Source organism: Phyllobates terribilis, unplaced genomic scaffold, assembly GCF_046119375.1.
Source record: "Phyllobates terribilis strain yellow unplaced genomic scaffold, ASM4611937v1 Scaffold_4__5_contigs__length_816908805, whole genome shotgun sequence".
Classification (NCBI taxonomy): Eukaryota; Metazoa; Chordata; class Amphibia; order Anura; family Dendrobatidae; genus Phyllobates; species Phyllobates terribilis.
The window spans coordinates 126,135,970-126,156,722 of NW_027362764.1; the positions used below are offsets into that span (position 1 = coordinate 126,135,970).

General features: G+C 43.8%; 1 protein-coding gene across 1 annotated transcript in view; it reads right to left on the minus strand.

Moving 5' to 3' along the window:
* NUB1 (negative regulator of ubiquitin like proteins 1) overlaps positions 1 to 20,753 on the minus strand; it is an 86,250-nt gene that overhangs the window by 25,878 nt on the left and 39,619 nt on the right. Inside the window, exons 7-12 of the mRNA XM_073677726.1 lie at positions 20,602 to 20,690; positions 18,050 to 18,156; positions 14,161 to 14,347; positions 9,594 to 9,701; positions 5,013 to 5,165; positions 3,654 to 3,800 (exon numbers count right to left, since the gene is read on the minus strand). Of these exons, the coding sequence (XP_073533827.1) occupies positions 3,654 to 3,800; positions 5,013 to 5,165; positions 9,594 to 9,701; positions 14,161 to 14,347; positions 18,050 to 18,156; positions 20,602 to 20,690 (791 nt within the window). The remainder of the gene's footprint in view (positions 1 to 3,653; positions 3,801 to 5,012; positions 5,166 to 9,593; positions 9,702 to 14,160; positions 14,348 to 18,049; positions 18,157 to 20,601; positions 20,691 to 20,753) is intronic.

Consider the following 20,753-nt stretch of genomic DNA (forward strand, 5'->3'; position numbering starts at 1 on the left):
CCAGAATACCAGGGCTGTGGAGTCGGTAAGTCAAACCACTGACTCAGTCTCCTCAATTTCCCTGACTTCTGACTCCACAGCACGGCCTCACTACTGAGCGTGTACATAAAGTGCAGCACAGATTCATCTCAACTAAAAGACGAGATCCTTAGATCAGGAACAGAACAGACATTTATAGGACATTTCATAACTTTCCCAAATCCTTATGAAAACATTTACAGCACATCCTGCATTGTACTACTGTACTCAATTTATTATATATTTTAGGAGTCAGAGTCGGTCCATTTTATACGAACTCCGACTCCACCAAAATGGACACAGACTCCGCAGCCCTTCAGAATACTGCGCCGTAAAAGCTTTGCCCAATCAGTAACTGCCTCGGATACCCAAGTAGCAGCGAAAGCAGGGCAGACGGCAAAGCCCGCTGCTTCAAAAGCGGACTTAGCCACAGACTCTATACATTTGTCTGTGGGGGTCTCTAAGTGCCGTTACTTCAGCAATAGGTAAGGTAGTTGTCCTAGGTAGGCAAGATAAAGGAGTATCTACTACAGGCGGAGCAGACCAGTATGCCACAAACTGCGCTGGAAACCGGTATAGCACCTCCATATGTCTTCGCCTCTGAAAACACATGTCCGGGTGTTCCCATGCCTTCTGTAGAACTTCCCCAAATTTCTCAAAGTTAGAAAAAAACCTAGCCATGTACTTGCCTCACCTAAAGAAACCTGTTTCAGTGGAGGGCGGGGGGTCATCTGACATGACCCTTAGGGACGAGTCAACAGCAGACACCAGACTTTCCACCATCTCCCTCAACTTCCCCATCTGATATGGGTTTAACTCAGACTCTGAGCTGGAACTAGAATCCTAGTGTTGGCGAGAGTGTACTTACCTGAGAGGGGGAACATAGACTTGCAACAGGGCTATACTCACCTGTCTTGACCTGAAAGCTAATCTTCTGCTCCATGCAACACGAGTGCTATGTTGCGTGGGCAGGAGCTGGCTGGCTTATGGACAGCCACCCCAGTACATGACCACCGACAGTGTCAAGGTACTCTTGTCCAGCCACACTGACGTGAGAGGATATGGACTGCACAATTACAGCCTGTACTCTCCGTCACTGCATGGGTGAAACAGAGTGCACAATTACACTGTTACGCTGAACACGATCCAGCTGACAAACAAAAAATAAAGACAGTAAGCTCCTAATCACTAAGACAGGTCTGAGACAGACCTTGCCTCCAACGGACACTACACAAAACTGAGGGATCCTGAGGCTTGCAGGCGAGGTATGGTCTGCTGAGGAGGAGCTAATTATCATTTAGAATGTACAAATAGTGTCAGCCTCCAGGTGGCAGCAGACTATCCCATGGTTCTCTGTGTCCCCCAATGAAGTGGCCAAGAAATATAATGTACATAACTAATACATGACTATTCTAGTTTTACATCGAAATCTCGTCCAACATTTTATGGCTACATTCTGGCCTGTTATACATTATAAAAGGGACATAACTAGTGGTTAGTTCTCCAGTGTTGTGGCAAGGCTTCACAGAAGTAGGAACATGGCAGACACAGAGGCCTGCAGCACCACTCATCAATCGCGATGTATGTTGGGTGGGACTTCATAGGTGGCAGAGGCGAGCCATCGTTCTGTCTAACCACTTAGATGTCACAGTCACTTTTAATCATGGCATTTAAAGGGTTAAACTGCGGCAACTGCTGCAGGTAGAGGCGGGTGCTGTCTGCATAACATAGTCGGTACCTGAAATGTATAATGCGAGCTTAGCTCCTGAGACCCCTCCTTACATGTGCACTTATCCTGTAACATACACACAAGTCAAATGTGGTGAAGAGGTTAAAAACTGTTACTATATGTCATGTTTTTTTTCCTTCCTAGCTTCCTTGTAATCTTATAATGATTGTGTGTTTTAAAATATTTGTTTTCACTGAAATGAAAAAATTATAGTAAATAATCGTGAAGAAACTAAAGCGATGCACATTTCTGACTTATCAAAACTCTTGACTCACTTAGTTCTGCCAAAATCTATTCTAGAAACCAATTAACGTACTTGGCTCCTTGGCGCTGATTTAATCACTTTTGAACACAGGGTATTTTAGTAGCTTTGGAAACTGTAATACATCAGTGTTAGGTAAGATTTACTTTAAGGGTTATTCCAACAATGGCAATATTTTTTACAAAGCACAGTATCAGCATGACTATTGTTAATTTACACTACAAGCCCAAGATCCAGCTTCACACAGCTAAATGGGTGGTGCTTATCTGCTAAACCTACATTTCCCAGCAGCTCATTGCTTCCCCTCAGTGCTGCAGGCCCCTCTCTCATCTCTCCTGTGTGCTTCCTGATACTTCCTGCACTGTCACTTTAGTCATATTATTGCTGGTAGCTCTACTTGATACTGTAACTAATTAATCTCATGATTGCTGCTATATAAACTAAGCTAATTTACCTTATGGTTGCTGCCATATAAGCTACTATAGGTATTTTGATGCACTGCCACTTTAAATACATTAATTTCTTTTAGATACTGAGCTGTTTTTATTGAATATTTGGTACAATTCCTCCTTCCCCTTAAACCTTAGCTACAGTTGGGTACTTGTATATTGGAGGGGAACAATGTACACCAAAAACTGCTATGTGGTCTCCATTGCATGTTATTCTCTATTTTTGTTGTGTAAATTCTTGTAGGTACTATGGTTTCTCATATTTACACAACTACTATATACTGTTTTGTACAGTGTTTAATAAAATGCTTCCTGATAAGAGACAGATGTTGCTCAACATTGGCCATTTTTATTTACATTGGTGGTTTGTGGGGTTCTATAGAGCATCATATTCCCTAAAAGCACGACAGCGCTGAGCTACAACCCAGCAGTGAGGACAATGATGTGTTATTACAGGGTCATTAGGTGTGTCTGCACATGCTAGACCAACAGCATCAAAACTACTGTAGGATGAATTCATTAGCAATGGAGGGTACAGAGAGCCCTAGGGGGTCATCAATAGAAAGGTGATAGCTGCAAATCAGTGTAGGTTACAAAAAATTGATTGTATGGGCAAACATGATTAATTTTGCATGTAGAAAAAACTGCAACCATATTATGATTCGGGGAATAACCATTTAAAAGGGGTTATATCCTGGACAGTTGTATTTTTTGCTATGGAGCCAAGCATTTATTGGCAGGTAGTTGCTAACTACCTGCTTGTTCTGCCCAGCGCCTATCTCCGCCGGTTCAGAGTGGTCATGGACCCGCTCATGCCAACAATTCTGTGGCTTCCAGTGATGTCATGCCGACAAAACAGCGTCTTTTCTTCGGCTCTGTGGATAGCATGACATTGGAAGTGATGCCCCGATTGACAGACGGCTCCCTACTGCCTAAATGTAGCGAGCTGGCTGTCAATCAGCATGACATCAGCAGTCACGCCCCTTCGACAGAGCAGACCAAAAGAGGAAGAGCTGCTCTGTTGACATGAGGTCAAATGAAGCAGCAGAAATGCCGGTAGGAGAGGCCCGCGAAAGCTCCAAGTAGGCAGAGATCGGCACCAGGCTGAATAGGCAGGAAGTTTAAATTCTTAGCCCCATAAGAAAAAAAAAATACAATAGTACCTGATAAACCCTTTAACCAGTGGATGATGTACCTGAACTGCACGGTCAATATTTCCTTGAGCTCGACTTAGTGCCTCTGCTGCAGCTGCCTCAGAGTACCCCATCCCCCTGAGAGTATTAATCTTATCCAGCCTCTTCTTCCTCTTGTCCCGCTCTTCTTTTCGTATCTTTGCTTTCTCCTAGAAGACATTACAGTATAAAAAAATTCTCATAGAATGATATACAGCATATGTTCACTGTATAGAGTCATTAGCTTGTTGTTAGTCTACAGTTATATAGACATACCACATTAAATTCATCACTGCATATAGAAGTTTCCATATATAAAGGGGTTGTCCGATCTAAAAGGACAAGTCTGCAGTAACTCTGTGTGACTGAAGACTTGTGAATCCTCACATTGTGTGCGCTGCGCGCAGTGAGGATTCTGCAGTGTCAGCATTGGGAACGGCAGCCGCGTAACCAAAAGTATGTGATATGCATACTCCTGGCCACAATCAGACTAGATGGGCGGGACCTTGCTCAAAGCAAGTGTTTTGAGCGAGGCCGGAAACAGTCTAGTTGGAATGTGGCCTTAAGCATGCACCTGAGAATGCATATTGCATACTCGCGGTCACACAACCGCCGTTCCCAGCGCTGACATCGGAGAATCCTCTCAGCACACAGTGAACATGATGTGAGGATATTTGTCACATAGTGACTCCAGACTTGTTTTAGACTGGACAACCACTTTAAAGGATTTGCCATGTTAATTACAAAAAGCTGAGCCCACTGCCATCAATACAGATAAAATAAGTAAATATTGTATGTAAGCAATTCATCATCATTGTTTTAGCAACATGTCTCCCATCCTCTCTGCTGGTCTTCTGTTCACCTAACTACATGGATGATGTCCCATACACCCCATGTTACCCTGCAACCAATCACTGACTGCAGAGGTCATGTATGGTATATGGGCTGTGACATATGCAGTCAAGGTAAACAGAAGACCAGCAAGGAGGATCAAGACACCACCCTGGAATGGTGGTGATGAAATGGTGAGTATATATTATTTACTTATTGTAATCATATTAGTGGCAATGGGCAACTATATAATTAGCTTGGAAAATAATTTTACGTAGAATATTTCTTAATAAGCAAAGTGTGTCTGAATGCAGATAATAACCTAGAAAATAATTAGCACTAAATTGCATTTATTTTACACACTGTCACTAGCAAATTAAGAAAGTGATGAATACAGTAGATTCTGTATTATTTTATAACAAAAGATTGGAAAATGAAAGATATGTTTAAAGGGCTGGTTGGGTGGTGGCACTGGTCCTTCGCTTCACTTGTTTTCACACATGAGCCATCACTTTCTCAGTGTCTCTCCATGTTGTGCCTCCTGACTATACCTCTTGTTTATATGCGATATGATTTGCGGCATGTTCCACATTCCCGTCACAGGCTCTCAGTGCCAGGCGAGCCTCCTGTGCCGAGCATCCAAGCTGTATCAGAGTCTCCACTTTTGTAGGGTCTATGGAAAGTTCATTATACAGTCTATTTGCCTGGAAGCATAAAATCAGAACAATTTATGCATTTCAGTATAACTATCATCATACACATTTATGTAGTTAAAAGGGGTATTTCCATCTCCAAGATCCTATCCCTATATGTAGTAGGTCTAATAATAATATTAGCAAATACCTCCAATTAGAAATGTAGTATAGTTCTTCTGATTCGCTATGTCGCTTACCCCTTGTGCAGTGCATTGCAGCAGCTTAGGTATCCATGGTTACAACCACTAACTAACTGTCACAATGAGCTACTACCTAAGCTACTGCTGAAAAAGTGATTGCCACCCTCTTAAAACATAAATTAACTGTGGTTTATCACATCTTTGGGAAGCGGAGTTCAATTTCCCTAGACACACACAGGCCTGATTACTGCCACACCTGTTCTCAGCCAAGAAATCACTTAAATAGGACCTGCATGACAAAGTGAAGTAGACTAAAAGATCCTCAAAAGCTAGACATCATGCTGCGATCCAAAGAAATTCAGGAACAAGTGAGAAACAAAGTAATTGAGATCTATCAGTCTGGAAAAGCTTATAAAGCCTTTCTAAAGCTTTGGGACCCCAACGAACCACAGTGAGTGCCATTATCCACAAATGGCAAAAACATGGAACAGTGGTGAACCTTCCCAGGAGTGGCCGGCCGACCAAAATTACTCCAAGAGTGCAACGACGACTCATCCAAGAGGTCACAAAAGACCCCACAATAACATCGAAAGAACTGCAGGCCTCACTTGCCTCAGTTAAGGTCAGTGTTCATGACTCCACCATAAGAAAGACTAGGCAAAAATGGCATGCATGGCAGAATACCAAGATGAAAACCACTGCTGAGCAAAAAGAACATAAAGGCTCATCTCCATTTTGCCAGAAAACATCTTGATGATCGCCAAGACTTTTGTGATAATACTCTGTGGACTGACAAGACAAAAGTTTAACTTTTTGGAAGAAGGTGTATGTCCCATTACATCTGGTGTAGAAGTAACACAGCATTTCAGTAAAGGAACATCATACTACGTGGTGGTAGTGTGATGGTCTGGGGCTGTTTTGCAGCTTCAGGACCTGGAAGACTTGCTGTGGTAAATGGAACCAAAAATTCTGCTGTCTACCAAAGAATACACAAAAAGCAAAGCCACATTAAGAAGAATTAAAATGCCCCCAAAATTCAAGAAAAAAACACAGCAAAAAAGGGGCAGCAGTGTTTACCAGCCCAGATCTTCAGAACTAAATGCACTACCAGGGTGCAGCAAACCCACATAAAGATGGCGGCTACACAGGTGCAAAATACTGATGAGACACTACCCAGGTGTGAACAGCACCCTATACAAGCCTTTTTGTGTGGAATTCAAATACTAAGCAATCACCCCCTCCATGAAATGGTAGGTTGTGAATGATTGTCTCATCAGTATTTTGCATCTATGTAGCTGCCATCTTAATGTGGGTTTGCTGCACCCTGGTAGTGCATTTAGTTCTGAAGATCAGGGCAGGTAAACACTGTGGCCCCTTTTTTGCTGTTTTTCTTTGTCTACCAAAGAATCCTGAAGGGGAATGTCCGGCCATCTGTTCATGACTTCAAGCTGAAGCGCACTTGGGTTATGCAGCAGGACAATGATCCAAAACACACCTGCAAGTCCACCTCTGAATGGATTAAGAAAAACAAAATTAAGACTTTGGAGTGGTCTAGTCAAAGTCCTGACCTTAAAGAGGTTGTCCACTACAACACATAATGCCCCCATAGATTTAAACTGTGTAAAGAAGTGTTTTTGTAATTACGTTTGGTAGTCTTTATTGCCTGTGAGAGGCGCTATTGCTGACGGCTCACTAGGCATCATGTGACCTGGCTTCAGCCGGCTCTGACATCCGCTGCTGTCACGTCGAGTCCCGGCTGCAGCCAGGCGTGACCCAGTGACGGGCACCCCTAGATTGATGGGCTGTAGGCGACGTTTCACCACACGTCACAGTCCAGCATCCACAGCGCACTTTTCCAGTGATCCTGTGTATGGGGGAGTTGGGAGAGATACAAGTCCGTCGATAGATATCTAATGTGTATGTGGGCCTTTAACGGGTATTCCCATCTCCAAGATTCTATCCCAATATATTGTAGGTTTAATAATAATAATAATAATAATATTAGCAAATACATCCAGTTAGAAAAGTAGTATGGTTCTTCTGATTTGCTATGCCTCTTTCCTCATGTGCAGTGCATTGCAGTAGATGAGGTATCCATGGTTACGACCACTCAGTGACAGTTAGCTAGTTACCAGTGGTCGTAACCATGGATACCTAAGCTACTGCAATGCCTGCAAATGAGGAAAGAGACATAACGAATCAGAAGAACTATACTTCATTTCTAAATTGAGGTATTTGCTAATATTTATATTATTACACTTACTACATAGGATCTTGGAGATGGGAATACCTGTCAGATAACATCTATCAGTCCTGACTCCCCCATATTACTAGAGCAGCATGGGTTCTGTATGGGGGAGGATAATAAGCTGCTGCCAGGGACCTCTGAGGGTGGGTAATCTCCTAGGAGAACAAAAGGATCAGATGCTAAAAGCTGACTCTTCTTTCCCCCAGACATCTGCTGGTGGAAGGCTCCCATACATTTAGATAAAAGTTTGCCTAATCCACAGATATAAATGAAGGCTTTTAGAAGTGAGCACAAATGTAATTGCAGCATGTGACTGGTGTCACATACAAGCACGTGCTACTATTACCTAGAAGCAAATAGCTCATAATACAAAAACAGAAGAAAGTTTATACTTACAGGTGCATCTCACTAAATTAGAATATCATCAAAAAGTTAATTTATTTCAATTCTTCAATACAAAAAGTGAAACTCATATATTATATAGAGTCATTACAAACAGAGTGATCTATTTCAAGTGTTTATTTCTGTTAATCTTGATGATTATGGCTTACAGCCAATGAAAAAACAAAAGTCATTATCTCAGTAAATTAAAATAATTGACAAAAAACACCTGCAAAGGCTTCCTAAGCGTTTAAAAAGGTCCCTTAGTCTGTTTCAGTAGGCTCCACAATCATGGGGAAGACTGTTGACTTGACAGGTGTCCAGAAGGCAGCCATTGACACACTCCACACGGAGGGTAAGCCACAAAAGGTCATTGCTAAAGAAGCTGGCTGTTCACAGAGTGCTGTATCCAAGCATATTAATGGAAAGTTGAGTGGAAGGAAAAAGAGTGGTAGAAAAAGGCACACAAGCAACCGGGATAACTGCAGCCTTGAAAGGATTGTTAAGAAAAAGCCATTCAAAAATTTGGGGGAGATTCACAAGGAGTGGACTGCTGCTGGAGTCATTGCTTCAAGAGCCACCACACAAACGTATCCAGTACATGGGCTACAAGTGTCACATTCCTAGTGTCAAGCCACTCATGACCAATAGACAACGCCAGAATCGTCTTACCTGGGCCAAGGAGAAAAAGACCTGGACTGTTGTTCAGTGGTCCAAGGTGTTGTTTTCAGATAAAAGTAAATTTAGCATTTCATTTGGAAATCAAGGTCCCAGAGTCTGGAGGAAGAGTGGAGAGGCCACAATCCAAGCCGCTTGAGGTCTAGTGTGAAGTTTCCACAATCAGTGATGGTTTGGGGAGCCATGTCATCTGCTGGTGTAGGTCCACTGTGTTTTATCAAGACCAAAGTCAGCGCAGCCGTCTACCAGGAAATTTTAGAGCACTTCATGCTTCCCTCTGCCGACAAGCTTTTTGGAAATGGAAATGTCATTCTCCAGCAGGACTTGGCACCTGTTCACACTGCCAAAAGTACCAATACCTGGTTTAAAAACAACAGTATCACTGTGCTTGATTGGCAGCAAACTCGCCTGACCTTAACCCCATAGAGAATCTATGAGATATTGTCAAGAAGAAGATGAGATACCAGACCCAACAATGCAGACGAGCTGAAGGCTGCTATCAAAGCAACCTGGGCTTCCATAACACCTCAGCAGTGCCACAGGCTGATCGCCTCCATGCCACGCCGCATTGATGCAGTAATTGATGCAAAAGTAGCCCCGACCAAGTATTGAGAGCATTTACTGAACATACATTTCAGTAGGCCAACGTTTCGGATTTTAAAAACATTTTTCAAGCTGTTGTTATAAAGTATTCTAATTTACTGAGATAATGACTTTTGTGTCTTCATTGGCTGTAAGCCATAATCATCAATACTAACAGAAATAAACACTTAAAATAGATCACTCTGTTTGTAATGACTCTATATAATATATGAGTTTCACTTTTTGTATTGAAGAATTGAAATAAATTAACTTTTTGATGCTATTGTAATTTAGTGAGATGCACCTGTATTAGAACACAACAGCCCATCACCCATCAGAATTGTGGTTATATAATGTTCATGTATGAAGCATCTGATCGCAGGCTACACACAATGTGCACTATCTCACCTCGGACAGCTTCTCCGTCGCCTCTCTGGCCTTACCATTGTGGTAACTGACTATACCCTGCAGCAGGTAAAGCCTCAGGAACAGCACCTTCTCTCTCCCGTAACTCCCCTGCAACAAGTAACATTACAAAAAGTCAATGCCAGAAATGAGTAAGTTATCAGGAATGTAATAAACTCAAGGTGTAACATTTCACTTTTATATTTGTGTTTTTTATTCGCTAAAAGGTATCCGCTATCACAAGCCATCTGCAGAAACAAGAAGTGTCCGGCCTTGATAAATCCTCGCCCCACTAATGTTTATGTGGGCCCATGGCCTCAGTTATAATAATAGACCATTTACTAATAAAAGTCTGGCCCGGCAGTGTAGGAACACCAAAATAAGTGAGTGAGACTTGCATTAAATGTCACATTTATACTAGAGCACATTAGAAACAGCCCCCTGAATTGTTTTTCTGATTTGCCAAACTCTTTTTTAAAATGCATATTGTTATAAGCTCCAAACTAAACACTTAGAAGAATCCTTTCCTTCCCAGAAAACCCCTCCTACTGCAGATTAAGTCTTTTCTGATAAATAATAAGAATGGGAAATAGTAATGTGGACGTTATAATACACTGTGGACATAAAGCTTAGCTGATATAAAGGTTCACATGGCTTTGTCAGGGGACAATAATTCCAGGACACCCAAGGGTGCTTTCACACAATACACAATCGGTGGCCCCTTCGGGGCATACGTCCGAACCCCCTCCCCCCAAAAACAGAATTCAGAAGGGGCCATAAACTATGATGGTGCCAGCAGAGAGAACATGCGCTCTGTCATGCATTATTTTTGAGCTAGTACGCCTACTAGAGTAGGACACCTACTATGTCCGAGTGTCCACCTCCAGAAGGTGTATACGCTCGAAAATGATGAGCCCGCACATAACCTCCGAAGTACAGTAGTCTATGGCCCCTCCAGGCACATGTCCGAATTCCATTCTGCGGAGGGCCGGGGGAAGTCCTGATGTAAGCCCCGACAGGACCACCGAGCGTGTACTAAACGCAATGTGAAAGCACACTAACACACAATGAAGCAGTGCACTCTGCGTCATATACAAGAGGAGGTTACAAAACGAGACAATCATCTGACCTCTATAAACTGTTATGGAAAACTAAGATTCAAGCTAAAAAGGAGCTATCCAGACTAGGCTACTACAAGGAATACAGGGAATGCCAGAAATGTCTGGAAAGAGGTCCGCCGACCCACCCAGTGAAGCCACCACAGTGGGAGATGTTAGCACAAGTAATGCAGTCACTCAACTTATTATATATAATCTGTAAATTGGGACTCAAAAGGCTGACCTATATTTTAAAGGGAATCTGTCAGTGGGATCCACCTTCCTAAGTCGTGTATATGGGCATGCAGGTCATACAAAGGTTGAATAAAATGATAAAGCAGAAGTGAACTTTGACTCATTACAAACATTTGCAGCAGCACTTGTCCTCTTAGTGCTGTCAGCTCTGCTGCAGAGTTGTGCCAGATTATAACTAACACAGGACAGCAGAGTTGACCCTTGTCTCATTACAAACACATTTGCAGTAGTCTTCTCTGAGCCGTCAGCTCTACTGTACTGCCCTTTCCCCACACTGGCTGCCTGTGAAATGGAAACTGCAGCACTGTGTGATAGAACAGAACATTTGCATATAAGAAAAATGTGGATTTCTGAGGAACAAGACCTTGAATCACAGATATCAAAGTTTCATTATATGCCTATGACCTGCATGCCCATGTACTGGGCTTAGGAGGGTTAATCCTGCTGGCAGATTCCCTTTAAAAGAAGATTTTTCACAATACAAGCTGTATGCATTATTAAAGTGAGCTCTCTGACCTGATGAGGCTGGCATATTTACTTTGAAAAGCCTGAACAGAATGGCTTGTATAATCTTGAAATAAAGAGGAGTTGAACTTAAAAAAAATCCTCATTCTAGAATCAGAGGGAAACTTTGAAGAAGGATTTTACAGCCCTTCTGACATGAATGTTCAAAGTAAGTACACCAGCCTCATCAGGAATAGTAGACACATTTAATAATGTAACCTAGAAATCTGAACTGGGATATAAATTGGCGTGCACACAGCACATAAGTGCATGTTCACACCTGGCCAGTAAACAGAAAAAAACAAAGACAGAAACATATTAAGCAAATACCCTGCAATAAATAAATAAATTAACAGCAAGGCTATGTGCCCGCGATGCAGAAATGAAGCAGAAAATTTCTACAGCATTTCTGCATCCCCCTGGCAGAAAAAAAGCATGCAGATTGTGCATGCGTTTTTCCTGCAGAATACATGCGGATTCACATGCGTTTCCACATGCAGTTTGACAAGCGCTTTCCAGACGATTAGCATCACTTGGAAAGTGCTTGACAACTAGGTCACACTATATAAATCCATGCAAACAGCATGGATTTATATAGTGTGACCGTAAAACAATGCTTAAAATAAAGCTATACTCACCCCCGACGCCCCGGCGTGTGCTGCAGCGCTCGTTCCTGTCAGGTTCCTGGCTGCCGGCATATCGCGAGACACAGCGGTGAAGGGCCTGCGGTCACATGACTCACGTCACCGAAGGTCCTTGAGCGCTGCCGGCATGCAGAGAGAAGCCGCCGGACAGGTGAATATAAACTTTATTTGTTATTTTATTCTTTTTTTCACAGGTAGAATGGTACCCAGGTCTGGATGAGAGTCTTCTCTCCTCCAGACCTGGGTACCATCCGCACATTGAATCGCATATAATCCGCGTGTACAAATGAACAGACGCGCATTATATGCGCCTCAATGCAAGTCAATGGCTCCGATTCCGCAAAATTAATGAACATGCTGCGGATTTATGAGCGCTGCAGAAAAAAACGCAGCATGTGCATTGACATTGCGGAATGCCTTTGGGGACCATGGGGTGCGGATTACCATGCGTTTTTGATGCGTTTCCGCTGCGGAAACTCCGCAGCGGAAACGCATGAAAAACGCATCGTGGGCACGCAGCCCAATAGTGCATGAAAATAATATAGAGTACTTCGTTAAAATTTTTTGGTTAAAATAATGCAAAAGCCAACCCACCATGTCATGGTGACCCTATTAGGGACAGTCCTAACTCTAATATTTAAAACCTTACAGTCTGTCAAGTGACATGCATATGGATAAGGGCTGAGAAAGACTGAGCCCGGATAGCTCAAGGAAAAGGCAGGCCGAGCCTTTATATCCACAAGATGCACACTAACTAAAAAACCTAGTAATCTGAACTGGGATATAAATTGGCGTGCATGCAGCACATAAGTGCATGTTCACACCTGGCCAGTAAACAGAAAAAAAAAAACAAAGACAAACATAATAAGCAAATACCCTGCAATAAATGCCAGTCCACCCCGTCACGGTGACTCTATTAGGGACAGTTACCGTGATATGGTAGGATGGCTTTTGCATTATTTTGATCAAAATTATGTTAACTAAGTTCCATATATTATTTCATGCACTATTGCTCTTTATTTATTGCAGGGTATTTGCTTATTATGTTTCTGTCTTTGGTTTTTACATTTAAGGCTGTGTGCCCACTATGTGTTTTTTAAGCGTTTCCGCAGCAGCAATTCCGCTGCAGAAACGCTTAAAAAACGCTTGGTAGAATGTTTGCCATGTTCCCCAATGATAATCCGCATGTGCTGTGCACATGCTGCGGAAATTTCCACTGCGGATTATCAATGCGGAAAAATCCGCAGCACTACCAATTATCTTGCGGAAATGCGGCGTTTTCGCCGCCATTGACTTGCATTGGAACGCAGGACATCCGCATCACTGCATCTGCAGATGAGCATTCCATGCGTTTCAATGAGCGGATGGTACCCGGATCAGGTGAAGAGGAGACTCTCCTCCGGACCCGGGTACCATAGAACCTGTTAAAAAAAAAGAATAAAATAAAAAATATACATTATACTTACCTTCTGATGGCTCCGGTGTCTTTATCCGATGCGTCTTGGCTTGCCAGCAGCTCGCGGTGGACTCAAGGACCTGCGGTGACGTCATTTAGTCATGTGACGGGTCACGCGACAGCTGACGTCGGCAGGTCCTTTAGTCTACCGCGAGCTGCCGGCAAGCCAGGACGCATTGGATAAAGACAGCGACACCGGGGGCCATCAGAAGGTAAGTATAGATTTATTTTTTACCATTCTTTCGGTCACACTATATATGCCGGTAGCATGGATTTATATAGTGTGACCAAGTTGACAAGCACTTTCCAAGTGATGCTAAAATCGCTTGGAAAAGCGCTTGATAACCCGCATGCAGAAATGCAAGTGAAGAACGCTTCACATCCGCATGTCCCTGGCAGGAAAAACGCATGTACAATCCGCATGTACAATCCGCATGTACAATCCGCATGTACAATCCGCATGCGTTTTTTCTGCCAGGGAGATGCAGAAACGCTCAGGAAAAATTCCGGAGCATTTCTGCATCATGGGAACATAGCCTAATAATGTCTGCAATTTATTCAAAAAGTGGATCTGTCACCTGATATCACAATACAATGTGGAGTTTCCAACATACTTTAATGTTGACCAGTCTTTCGTGGTTTTCTCCATAGCATTTGTTGAAGCATCTCTGTGAGATATTGAGCTTGGAGTCGGCATCATCCAGGCAGTCTAATTGCCCCAAGCGGAAGTAGCACCACACAATATCAAGCTGCAGGACAGCATAATTATCCACTGAACTTAGCAGATCTGTTCCGCAATCACTGGAAGGCACAAAATAAGGGAGATAGCATTTCATCCACAGGAAGCAAGAAAGCAGCTTATTAGAGAGTAAAGGCCCCGTCACACTTAGCGACGCTGCAACGATCCCGACAACGATACGACCTGTCAGGGATCGTTGCTGCGTCGCTATGTGGTCGCTGGTGAGCTGTCAAACAGGCAGGCTCACCAACGATCAGGGGAGCAGCGACATCGTGGAAAGAATCTTTCCACGATGTCCTGCTCCAGGTTACCAGCCTGTTGAAGCAGGAGCAGGCTGGTAACTATGGTAAACATCGGGTTACTAGGGGCACACGCGCACCTAGTAACCCGTTGTTTATCATGGTTACCACTCTGCTACAGTGAGCGGGAGGTTACCGCTCACTTTAGCAGGCTCGTAACCATGATAAACAACGGGTTACTAGGTGCGCGTGTGCTCCTAGTAACCCGATGTTTACCATAGTTACCAGCCTGATCGCTGCTCCCGCTGGTCACACACAGCGATGTGTGCTGACCAGCGGGAGAGCAACGACCAAAAAATGGTCCAGGACACTTTGCAGCGATCAGCGACCTCACAGCAGGGGCCTGATCGCTGCAAAGTGTCACACATAGCGACATCGCTGGTGAGGTCGCTGTTGCGTCACCAAAACCGTGACACAGCAGTGATATCGCTAGCGATCTCGCTATGTGAGACGGGGGCTTTACAGGGAAATTATAAAAGCACAAGTAAACACAGATTAGAAAGCCTCTGTATCAGCCCTGGTTTCACTCCATCACTGGACAAACAGTCCCAAGGAGAAGTGCTGCTGTCTGACACACTTGGGTCTTGTGTTTGTCAAATCTCTAACTTTAAGGAATGGGAAGTTTAGCCAACAGCAGGAAAGAAGATAAAGCAAAAAGCAACCAATATGCATTTGGTCAATCCCCTGTAGTTCTCGCATGGACACTGGTAGTGATGACACTGACCAGATACATGAGCAAGGATAGAAAGTGCCACCCCGATGACTGAAAAGGAAGGTATATGATGCAATCACCTAAAGATAAAAAGTGTATTATTATTTTTTTTTTTTTAGATAAATAGTGGGAAGTTTTGCTTGAGAAGACCATGTTAGTGATGCACAATGCATCACTAGCAAGACATTGGGGGCAGTTTAATATTGAAAAAGGACGTGACAAGTTTCCTTTAAAGAGGTTATGTGGGGGGCTCATACTGTACATAGGAGGCTATGTGGGGGCTCATACTGTACATGGGAGGCTCATACTGTACATGGGAGGCTATGTGGGGGCTCATACTGTAGATAGGAGGCTCATACTGTACATAGGAGGCTATGTGGGGGCTCATACTGTACATAGGAGGCTATGTGGGGGCTCATACTGTACATAGGAGGCTATGTGGGGGCTCATACTGTACATAAGAGGCTCATACTGTACATAGGAGGCTATGTGCGGTCTCATACTGTACATAGGAGGCTATATGGGGGCTCATACTGTACATAGGAGGCTACGTGGGGGCTCATACTGTACATAGGAGGCTCATACTGTACATAGGAGGCTATGTGGGGGCTCATACTGTACATAGGAGGCTCATACTGTACATAGCCTCCTATGTACAGTATGAGCCCCCATATAGCCTATGTACAGTATGAGCCTCCTATGTACAGTATGAGCCCCCACATAGCCTCCTATGTACAGTATGAGCCCCCATATAGCCTCCTATGTACAGTATGAGACCCCACATAGCCTCCTATGTACAGTATGAGCCTCTTATGTACAGTATGAGCCCCCACATAGCCTCCTATGTACAGTATGAGCCCCCACATATCTTCCTATGTACAGTATGAGCCCCCACATAGCCTCCTCAGTACAGTATGAGCCCCCACATAGCCTCCTATGTACAGTATGAGCCTCCTATGTACAGTATGAGCCCCCACATAGCCTATGTGGGGGCTCATACTGTACATAGGAGGCTATGTGGGGGCTCATACTGTGCATAGGAGGCCATGTGGGGGGCTCATACTGTACATAGGTGGCTATGTGGGGGGCTCATACTGTACATAGGAGGCTATGTTCGGGGCTCATACTGTACATAGGAGGCTATGTGGGGGCTCATACTGTACATAGGAGGCTATGTGGGGGGCTCATACTGTACATAGGAGGCCATGTGGGGGGCTCATACTGTACATAGGAGGCCATGTGGGGGCTCATACTGTACATAGGAGGCCATGTGGGGGCTCATACTGTACATAGGAGGCCATGTGGGGGCTCAAACTGTATATAGGGAGGCTATGTGGGGGCTCATACTGTACATAGGAGGCTCATACTGTACATAGGAGGCTATGTGGGGTCTCATACTGTACATAGGAGGCTATATGGGGGCTCATACTGTACATAGGAGGCTATGTGGGGGCTCATACTGTACATAGGAGGCTCATACTGTACATAGCCTCCTATGTACAGTATGAGCCCCCATATAGCCTATGTACAGTATGAGCCTCCTATGTACAGTATGAGCCCCCACATAGCCTCCTATGTACAGTATGAGCCCCCATATAGCCTCCTATGTACAGTATGAGACCCCACATAGCCTCCTATGTACAGTATGAGCCTCTTATGTACAGTATGAGCCCCCACATAGCCTCCTATGTACAGTATGAGCCCCCACATATCTTCCTATGTACAGTATGAGCCCCCACATAGCCTCCTCAGTACAGTATGAGCCCCCACATAGCCTCCTATGTACAGTATGAGCCTCCTATGTACAGTATGAGCCCCCACATAGCCTATGTGGGGGCTCATACTGTACATAGGAGGCTATGTGGGGGCTCATACTGTGCATAGGAGGCCATGTGGGGGGCTCATACTGTACATAGGTGGCTATGTGGGGGGCTCATACTGTACATAGGAGGCTATGTTCGGGGCTCATACTGTACATAGGAGGCTATGTGGGGGCTCATACTGTACATAGGAGGCTATGTGGGGGGCTCATACTGTACATAGGAGGCCATGTGGGGGGCTCATACTGTACATAGGAGGCCATGTGGGGGCTCATACTGTACATAGGAGGCCATGTGGGGGCTCATACTGTACATAGGAGGCCATGTGTGAGCTCAAACTGTATATAGGGAGGCAATGTGTGGGCTCATACTGTTTATACTGAAGCTATGTGAGGGCTTAAACTGTATATAGGAGGCTATGTAAGGGCTGATACTGTATTTAAGAGGCTATGTGGGGGCTCATACCAGGTATGCTGTAATGTCTTTATACTCTTTTGCTTCCCCCCTGCCCAGGAGATGTGGTATGATCAGATCATGTTCCTGTACGGTCAGACACAGCCATTACACAGTACACAGCAGGGGCACATATATAAGATTATCTCACCACAGGAACATTTTTTTAAACACATCCAAACGTGGAAATTAGTATTATTCCAAGATGTATTGATTAAAATCAACTTTAAAATTAACTTTGTTTGTGGGAAAACCCCTTTAAAAAGAGTGCAGCAGCACAAAGGACAGGATGCTAAGATGAGAGAAAAAAAGTACCCCTTTAATACTTTATTAGATTTTCACCATCATAATTAGTTTATGAACTAACGTCTATCACTTTATTTCACAGTTCCTTCAACTCAGAGGGGATTAAAATCTTACAGAAAAAAATAGAAGGGAACTTGTAACATTGTAAACAGATAAGAATGAATCAGCTTTTACCAGAAATGTTTGTCTGCATCCAGTAAGAAAGGCAATGCTGAAGCATATTCTGTTCTCTTCAGGAATGCTCTTCCCCTTTCATGATATCCCATAGCCAGCATCAGAGCCTGGGGAGAAGTTTTGTAACAGAGCGGTCAGAAATGTTCATTTTTACACTGGTGATAAGTGGCACAAAAAAAAAATTTGCAGAAAATACAATAGCAAACAGACCCTGGAAGGGAAATTATAACCATTACTCAAAGTTTAAATGGCAGACGTTTGCCAAATCTGAGTACTGACATATTGTGAGTAATTATATGGTCAGTCTTTCCAGGCTACGAAAGTCTTCCAGGTCCTTCATCGTATCAAATTTCCGTAAGTGCTCTAACAATAACATTGTAGAAATGATAAAATAGTATATCATCCATATTAGATGTCTGAAATGTGCAAGCAAGGAATAGTTTTACACACAACAGCTTCATACGCACATAGGCTCTCTGAAGCCTTTCCCCTGAGCGCGGTTATGATGCAGTTAGGTGTCTGTCTGTGATCGGCTCCTGTATGGTGTCAGACTACTGATGTGCAAGCCCCCTCATTATTCCTACATAGACCCTTGTGGCATAGACTGAAATCACGAGATCTCGGGAATGTACAGAAAGCAGTGATATTAAATTTGAATTATTATGCTACAGGTTGTAATATTAGAATATGATACTGTTGTAATTTTAACTAAAGCACAATTATTCCCCATGTTGGAATTATATTATTGTTCCAGGATCTTTAGTTTGTTTAATTAACAGATCACAAAAATAACAAATGAGAATAGATTAAAATAGTATTTTTTTTTCTTAAAATCACCACTCCAGCGGTTTTTTATTTTTATTGCAGCGCTGGGTTTCAATTTAAAGCTCCACTCCAGGATTATTTTTTATTGCCTCGCTGGAGTGGTGATATAAATGCAATTCCCCTGCCCCTGTCTCATACTCACATGCCGCCTCCTTCATCCTTTTCCAGTATCGCTTCCACCGGTCTCCGGCGAAAAGTGACGTGCCAGCAGCTCCAGTGCTCCATGGAGCGCGCCGGAGGTCACTTGTCCATACATCTCTATCAGACCCTCCTTCTGGCTCTCATAGACTTACATTGAACTCTTGTGACGTAACTCCTGACTTCTGGCCAGTCAGAAGTTATGGACACAGGATTTGGCAGCGGGACCAGAGCAGCGTTGGTAAAAGGTGAAGCTGCCGGAAAGTGAGTACAAGAACGGGAACAGGGGGCTTATAGTTAGGCCGGGGTCAAATTAGTGTATAGCATCCAATGCGAGAGCATCAGATGCGATATGCTAATGACATTCGGCTCAAACTCTGCTGCGAGTGTGAGCAGAGTGTCATGCTACTGTGATCTGATCCTCTCGCGTGCGAGAATCGGATTACAGGGGAGGAGGAGAAGAAGTCCGATGTTTTGCATGCACTCATTGACTTGAATGGGAGCATGCCGTGCATGATACCCCGCCAATTGCAGCATACTGCGATTTTTTTCTCATGCTTCCGCATTACTCGCCAGTGTGAGCGAGCCCTTATAGTGCAACTCCAGCGCTGAAAAAAAACAAAACGCTGGAGTGGTGCTGACTGTAGCATTGTACTTCATAACCACCGTCTTCTGCTGCTCCCAGAGCCGCTCTGGTCCTGCGCTGCTATTTTGTGACCGCAGCTCCTGACTGACTAGAAGTCAGAGGTAATGGTCACAAGCTCTCAATGCAAGTCTATGAGAGCCTCATTCTAGTTGTCATAGACTTACATTGAATAGTAAATTCCGGATCACCCAGGATTCGGCAGGTCACAACCTGCAGAAGACCGACCGGAGCGGCACAGATGAAGACGGCGGATGGTAAGTATAATACAGGGACAAAGAACTTAGATTAGTGACACCAATCCAGCAATAGAAAAAAAAAACACATTAGAGATGTTGCCCACTACCCTGACTCAGTTACTGGTTTTGACATAAATTCCTAAGGATAATGCCCCTAAAGATACCTTTTCTGACAGTTTTCATGTTGTTTCATGCCATTCTGTTGTGTTTCCTGCGCCCTGACATCGGCTCTGCTGTCACAGCCATCACTTCCCTACTTTGCTCCCTTCTGACTACATATATCATCATGTGTGGACTGATAAATGGGTGAGTGGATGGATGGATGCATGGCTGGGGACATAGCGAGAAATACATGTAATTATATTTCCTATACACCCAGCTGTATGCATACAGATAAGGGGGAGGTGTATCTGCAGGGAGAGCTGTGTCTACAGCAGCATGCACAGGAACGGGGTGGGCTCTGCTGAATGAAGACACGACAATTCCCGTCAATTTCCTGAGCCAGAAACTAGGGGATATTTTGATGTGACATTAAAGTCAGAGGATTCTTAACCAGACACCATATGACCAGGAAAGTAGCTCAGATTACAGAAGGATTTGGGAAAGCAAACTATTTAGTAAAGTGCTTATCTATGGCAGTTCAGATGAAAGAGACTTATAAAGTCAGCCCCTTTAAATTATGTTACCCTTATGGAGGTTGATCCTACCTTTTTTGCTGCTTTAGGCATATTGATGGAACGTCCCGTTTGGTTTGCTATTTCCAGGTATGGGGTGGTATCTGGATCTGCGCTTTCCCCTGTTGAAAAACATCATAGGAGTTACATTCTTTCAGGAGCCATGATCTACCTTGTAGTAACAA